General features: G+C 33.5%; 1 protein-coding gene across 1 annotated transcript in view; it reads left to right on the top strand.

Annotated features, from left to right (window-relative positions):
• Positions 1 to 2,146: 2,146 nt before the first annotated feature.
• Positions 2,147 to 8,036, top strand: part of LOC106458533 (dipeptidyl peptidase 4-like) — a gene marked incomplete at its 5' end in the record, with an annotated part of 45,182 nt that continues 39,292 nt past the window's right edge. Inside the window, 3 exons of the mRNA XM_013918051.2 lie at positions 2,147 to 2,282; positions 3,904 to 3,998; positions 5,545 to 5,619. Of these exons, the coding sequence (XP_013773505.2) occupies positions 2,147 to 2,282; positions 3,904 to 3,998; positions 5,545 to 5,619 (306 nt within the window). The remainder of the gene's footprint in view (positions 2,283 to 3,903; positions 3,999 to 5,544; positions 5,620 to 8,036) is intronic.

Below are 8,036 nucleotides of genomic sequence, written 5' to 3'. Positions count from 1 at the left end.
TGGGGCGTTATAATGTGACGGTCAATCCCACTATTCGTTGGTAAAATAGTAGCCCTAGAGTTGGCGGTGGGTGGTGATGACTAGCTGCCTTCCCTCTAGTCTTACACTGCTAAATTAGGGACGGCTAGCGCAGATAGCCCTCGTGTAGCTTTGCGCGAAATTCAAAAAACAAAACAAAACAAACATACACTTCAGAGCAGACCCTTGACTAAAATGACAACATTAGGTTTATTCTTCTTTTTATTAATTCAAAATATTCAACTCTAAAATCAGAAGCTTAAAACCATTAAGTTAATTTGTTTGGACGTTGTTAAGACACTTATTTTTATGACAAACAAATATGTTTGTTTGTTTCTTTTGGTTATCTACTCTGTTCACCGCGGAGAATCGAAAAAAGGAGTTTTGCGTTGTAAGTCTCTAAACTTACATCTGTCCCACCAAGGGACCGAAAAATATATATATATATATATAAATCTATAGGCAAGAAATGTATTAATATTTGACATTTTTAGTTTTTCTTTCTTATAACTTTTACAGATGATGACAAATACTTTTACTGATATTCAATAAGTACTGCTTAGGTTAATAAGTAAAATTCAACAACATTTGCAGACAAGTTTCTACACCATACGTTCACATACAACAAGAAAATAAAAAACAACATAGAATAAAAAACTGTCATAGCGTTTTAATCTTTTTAATCCCCCACCACAACCACTGGTAGCGATAAGCCTGAATGCTTGTTACATTAAAAATCGGAGCACGATTCCAACATTTATAACGGCACAGATAGACCATTGTGTAATCTTGCGTTTAACAATAAACAAACTATCTCGAATTTAAAAGACGTTTACTAAACTATTTGTGTACGTCAAGTGACAAGGATAGCATGTTCGATATAAGCAGTTTTCTGACGTTGTTTTGGTGAAGTGGCTAATCTTTTATATGTTCTAAAATAATACCTGATATTTTGAGTGCTATTATCATTTATTATTTTGTACATGTCTTAGTATTTTAGGCTATCGCTCATCTTTGACGTTGTGTCTGTTCTAGTTATTCTTTAGTATTACTTTTATCGTTATCCTCTTTTTTCAGTAACGATCTGTGCAGTTTACCTTCAAGATACAAATCTGAGGTCTTATGCTTGACGTCACAAGAACACCGTGTTTCATTCAACGCCGCCATATTGGACGTCGAACATTTCCTTCTAGCAGTCCATATCAATACAAGCGGTTCGACAATGCTTTAGGCGCTGGCAATGGTCAAAACATCGACTTTGGCAAATTATCTGGTTTAAAAAAATTATAGCTGCTCTCAGTTTCTCGAAAAATCTTTCTTTATGCACATTGCTGGAAAGATTTACAGGGTTACATAATATAATATTAAAAAACAATTTTTACCTATTCAACTAAGACGAATGTAAGCATTTGACGTCCAATATGGCGGAGTAAACTATAGACCACGTGACTCTTTGACGCCATGCGCTCTCTTCTTTTTAGTGTTAATTTTTAAACAAGTGTGTGTGTATGTTTGTGTATAAAGTAGTATAATTAAACTGCGGAAAGTTTTATATTGGTGACAACCCGATGGAATTATCAATCAGTTTGTCATTCGATTGAAAAAAAAGAAACACTTGAATATAGTATTTTTGAAAGTAATTCTCACATCATCCTCCATGAAAAACGATGCTTATTGGTTAACATTTTAGTTCGATTGTTAATAAATCACTACAGTTAGGATTACAGTTGATTAGGAAGTTGGGTTCGATAAACAGGATTGATCCAAATGTTGAACTTCGATACCATCCATTCTCAATATGGTGAGTAAAAACAAAACATAAGGTAACGCTGTAATTAAAGATTGTTCCTAAACGTGCTGCCTACATGAAAAATACCTTAAGTAAAATTGATAATAATTACAATTCACGAATATAATTTAGTTCACACCATAACAGTTGATGACATAAATAGCGCTTAGACCACTACTATGTTTGTCGTATCTCAGCCGGCCTGAAGAGCCTTGGTATTGAGCGAAAGGCCTTGTCGGCGCTGAATATAGCAGATGTATTATGGTTAATATATATTTTCCTTTCACTCGTAAGTTTTTAGAATTACTAACAACTCTATGTACATACGTATGTGTATAATTTGTTATCGTTGTTATTTGCTGTTTTTCTGGAACAGGTAATGAAGGGCCCAAGGTTAGAAATCCACGACTAAACTTAATGGAGGTTTTAGATGGTAGTTTGATACCTAGGAGGTTTAACGGCACCTGGATATCAGGTAAGGGCATTTTGAAAATTTAAATATCTATTAAATAAGCTCCATTCAATAAGTATATTATTAGTATAATAAGTATAATATTAAAGTATATCAAAAATATATTTATTAAACAAAGTACTGAGTTCTAAATTTTGTACAACCGATAGAATACATATACAAAATGGATCATCATTCTTAAACTTAAATAACCTGTAACCTTAATAGGCATTTGTATTTTGATTCTGAATACGACCTAATGCGCACATAGTGTAAACGTCAAGGTCAGATAACCCGTGGTTCGAGCATAACCATCTCTAATTTTGAACTGCTAATCACAGACAGTCGGCAGCCTTCGCCACTTATACAGCTACTTTTAATCGAATAACGGTATTGACTGTCATAGGTATAACTCCTCCTCCCCCATAGACGAAAGTGTGCTGCGGTCAATCGTGTCTCGAACATTGGACCCTCATTACCACGCTCAGCTCAAGAGTTTGAAAGGAAAATTGTTTGTTTGTTTGTTACGGATTTCGCGCAAAGCTACACGAGGGCTATCTGCGCTAGCCGTCCCTAATTTAGGAGTGTAAGACTAGAGAGAAAGCAGCTAGTCATCACCACCCACCGCCAACTCTTGGGCTACTCTTTTACCAACGAATAGTGGGATTGACCGTCAGATTATAACGCCCCCACGGCTGAAAGGGCGAGCATGTTTGGTGTGACGGGGATTCGAGCCTGCGACCCTCAGATTGCGAGTCGAGCGCCATAACCACCTGGTCATGCCGGGCAAGGAAAATTGTAAACAAATCACTTGAATAAACCAAAGATTCGAATCTTTTTTGTTGGTCTGACAAGCCTGTTATGAAATGCAAGTCTTACGTTGAGTTTACAACAAAATAAAACATAAAATAAATTTGTCGTTATTTTACCAGATGCATAATTTTCTACTTAATTTTATCATATTTCCAAATAATATCAAGTTAAACAGTTCTTTACGTTCACTCGAGTTCCAATTTCTAGAACCGAATTTACTCTTTGAATAGATTTTTGTGTTTCACTATATCCAATGTTAATATATGGTATTTTCAAACACAACGGAACCTTATCAGACGCATGGGCTTATTAAACGGCCATGTTAGAAACACCACGGTTCAAACGCAGTCGTCTCTAACTTAGAACTGTTGATCAAAGGAAGGACAACTAGCCAGCAATATCCGTCGCTTATACAGCTAAATTTAAACAAATAATGAGATTGACTGTCACTTTTATAATGTGTCCTCAGCTGAAAGTGCGAAATGTGTTCAAAAAGCATATCGCGGGCTCGAACCTTGGACCTCCCTGTACGCAGCTTGGCACGCTAAACTTTAGGCAGCGCCCAGTCTAATAGATGTTAGAAACTTTAAGGTACATTCTAAGAAGTTTACAAAGGCTTCTTTGTTTTTCTTAAATGTTTCGTTACAGAACAATTGTTTTGGAAGTAATTGGATTATCTAAATTAGTCACTGATATATCTTACTATTTTACTTGTAAAGCGGAGTAATGCTGGTGAATTGAATTATCATAAATAGTTTCTAGCTAAGTGTACTTACAATGATTCATTCATGTTGCAGTAACTAAGTGATATTTTTATGTTTAATTGTTTCAGAAAAAGAACTTATTTACCGAGATTTTGATGGAACTCTTATTTTGTACAACGCCGAAACGTTAAATAAAACAGTACTCATGTTAAACACGGCATTTGTAAGTAGTTTTTCTAATTGTTTTTGTTTTCATCTTCTGAGTTGATCCTCGAAATGAACCACATTTAATCTGAATTATCCTAAAATATGAACAAAACTTCGACCACTCTTCTTAAACACTGGTTGACCTACTAAGTGTCTAACATACCGAATCTGATTAATTCACATTTTTCTGTGCTTACAAAGCACTGATATTTTCTACTGGATTCGTGAGTTTAAAACCTATATAAAAGACTTTACAGAAACAATGAATGTTTTGTGCTAAAAAATATGTTATTTTGTACCGGATTCGTGTATTTAGAATATTAGAGGTTAGATATACTTCCCACTAACGTATCTCTGTATAACTATAAAATAATCAAAGGCAGAATTTTACTGATTAATCCACCCACCTATACATATAGGTTTCTTTCATTCAGAAGAAGGAGGGTTGATAGTGTGCTGGAGCCCTGGATTTCGGAGCTGGCGAACCGGATTCGAATTTGTGCGATACCACACAGCACCTTAAACTGTGGGTGCGTTATAAGGGCGATATTCAATGCTGTAGGGCAATGTTAGAATGTTGTCGGCTGGCTGCAGTTTTCTCTGGTCGGGAGTTTGTTCGTTTGTAATTAAGCACAAAGCTACAGAATGGACTATCTGTGCTGTGCCCACCACGGGTGTCGAAACCCGGTTTCTGGCGTTGTAAGTTCACAGACATGCCGCTGTGCCACTGGGGGGCGGTCGTTAGTTCAAAATCAGGGACATCCTCAGATATTCTTATTAGTTTTACTATAAATCCATACAAGTTAATTCAGAAAGTGTTTGAAGATAGCCTTCTTCTCTGATCAATTTTTATGAAATTTATTTTTTCATCAAAATTTAATCCTATTATCTCACAATCAAGAAATATACCCCTTGTGTAGCTTTGCGGGAAAATCCGAAACAAACCAATCTTACCTTTTTCCTAGACTCTTTATTTGATCTGCAGTGGCTATATTATCTTAACTTCATATTACTTCAATGGTTATCTTGCCACAGTCTTGTTACTGGAATTCGATTCTAGAATCGTCGTTATAAACTTGTTAATTCCGCAAATCATACAACTGGTTGTGAAATTTAATTGGGAAAATTCCCGCTATTAGATAGAAGTACTTTAATCAATAAGTCGTAGTGCCATCTATTGGAATAAACTGAAAAAAACGCTCTTCTAGAACATTGTGGTGATATACTCTCATTGACAAATCAATTAAATACCGAATGTGAAAAAAAATACTTTATTATATAAAATCTAAATTTAATTTCAAAATACTACTAAACTCCGCGGATTGATACAAAAAAAAATTTGTTTTTATTAAATCGTTGTCATAATACTGTAAAATAGTAACTTTTTATAATATATATATATAAAACAAATATATAACTTAGACTAATAGTGCTCTAAAAGGTCTGGGCTATAATTGTAACCTACACGCAATATTAGCTTAAAAACTGTATTATATTTAAAATTTATAAATAATAGTGCTTCAAATTATACTTCCAAAATGTTTTTTTTTTTCCTTTCGCAGAGACTCTACGATGTCCATAGCTATAGTTTGTCAGCTGATAGAAAATATGTCTTACTTGCTTATGCTATTAGAAAGGTAAGTGTCCTTTTGCAGTTAGAAAGGTAAGTATATTTATACTATAAGAGAGGTAAGTGTATTTATACTATAAGAAAGGTAAGTGTACTTACAGTATAAGAGAGGTAAGTATATTTATACTATAAGAAAGGTAAGTGTACTTACACTATAAAAAAGGTAAGTATATTTATACTATAAGAGAGGTAAGTGTATTTATACTATAAGAAAGGTAAGTGTACTTACAGTATAAGAGAGGTAAGTATATTTATACTATAAGAAAGGTAAGTGTCCTTTTGCAGTTAGAAAGGTAAGTGTACTTACACTACAAGAAAGGTAAGTGTCCTTTTGCAGTTAGAAAGGTAAGTGTACTTACACTACAAGAAAGGTAAGTGTATTTATACTATAAGAGAGGTAAGTGTATTTATACTATAAGAGAGGTAAGTGTATTTATACTATAAGAAAGGTAAGTGTATTTATACAGCTAGAAAGGTAAGTGTAACAGTATTATGGTCATTATCACCTTAAGCTGAATAAAAACATATTTTTATGGAAGAACATTTATAACTATTTAACTTCTAAGCCTGTTTGCTATGGACGTTATCGTAATCTTCAATGTTCCCTTAAGTTGTACTATTTGTGACGATTGTAGTAAGTTCAGATGTACTTCAAGTTATACTATTTGTGATGATAGTAGTAAGTTCTGATATAATTCAAGTTATACTATTTGTGCGATAGTAGTAGGCTGTGATATAATTCAAGTTATACTATTTGTGCGATAGTAGTAAGCTGTGATATAATTCAAGTTATACTATTTGTGACGATTGTAGTAAGCTGTGATATAATTGAAGTTATACTATTTGTGACGATTGTAGTAAGCTGTGATATAATTCAAGTTATACTATTTGTGACGATTGTAGTAAGCTGTGATATAATTCAAGTTATACTATTTGTGCGATAGTAGTAAGCTGTGATATAATTGAAGTTATACTATTTGTGACGATAGTAGTAAGTTCTGAGGTAATTCAAGTTATACTATTTGTGACGATAGTAGTAAGTTCTGATATAATTCAAGTTATACTACTTGTGACGATTGTAGTAAGCTGTGATATTATTCAAGATATACTATTTGTGACGATGGTAGTAAGTTCTGATTTACTTCAAGTTATACTATTTGTGACGATTGTAGTAAGCTGTGATATAATTCAAGATATACTATTTGTGACGATTGTAGTAAGCTGTGATATAATTCAAGATATATTATTTGTGCGATAATAGTAAGCTGTGATATAATTCAAGTTATACTATTTGTGACGATGGTAGTAAGTTCTGATATAATTCGAGTTATACTATTTGTGACGATAGTAGTAAGTTCTGATATAATTCGAGTTATACTATTTGTGACGATAGTAGTAAGTTCTGATATAATTCAAGTTATACTATTTGTGACGATAGTAGTAAGTTCTGATATAATTCAAGTTATACTATTTGTGACGATAGTAGTAAGCTCTATTCCATTTCGAACTTTTTTCTCTCTCAAGATCGGTTTCTAATTAAAATTTCAGGATTTGGGGGGGGGAACTGCCTCCCTTTGCCCCCAGGATGCTCTGTACATTATGTCCACAGGTATCAAGTAATTTTTATAAATTGTTTTTAGAAAGGTCCAAAGTAGCTAGCAAAGCTAATACGTGGAAGAAATGTAGCAGAAGGATAAGGCGCGTGAAAGTGTCTTTGTTTTTATTCACTTAATAACTCTCAGAAATGTTCCGTTTTTATCCGGTAAAGTGTTCGGAGGGATAAATTCGTCACAAAGATAAACCGTATAGGAAACACCCTCCTAGTTTTTCTACAGACACTTCGAATCGGTCAGTAAGTATCCAGTAAAATACACTTAATATTATAAAGATGAGACGAACGGAAATGCCAATTTTATTTTTATACACATCCAGAATCGTGAGTAAGTATCCGGTATTCTACTCGTGTACAACAACTATATTACAATTATAAGACGTGTGATAGTTTCTCGTCTAGTCTGTAGGAGTTGTATCAAATATAGAATAGTGGTCCATATAATATTATATTATATTTAATTTAAACTTCTTTGTGGTCCATATTTATCCGTTAAACTAAAAATATGAACAAACTTTACGACTAATATCGAACATAGGAACGTGTGCCATATAACATGCTATCTTATTTAATGTACATTTCATTGTGGTCCATATTTATCCGTTAAACTAAGAATATGAACAAACTTTACGACTAGTATCAAACATAGGAACGTGTGCCATATAACATGCTATCTTATTTAATGTACATTTCATTGTGGTCCATATTTATCCGTTAAACTAAGAATATGAACAAACTTTACGACTAGTATCTAACATAGGACGTGTTGCCATATAATATTGCTAATCTTATTTAGTGTACATTTCCCTTGT

The sequence above is a fragment of the Limulus polyphemus genome, unplaced genomic scaffold (assembly GCF_000517525.1).
Source record: "Limulus polyphemus unplaced genomic scaffold, Limulus_polyphemus-2.1.2 Scaffold481, whole genome shotgun sequence".
In the NCBI taxonomy this organism is placed as follows: domain Eukaryota; kingdom Metazoa; phylum Arthropoda; class Merostomata; order Xiphosura; family Limulidae; genus Limulus; species Limulus polyphemus.
Note: the sequence above shows the minus strand (reverse complement) of the source record. Positions and strands in the feature narration are given on the sequence as shown.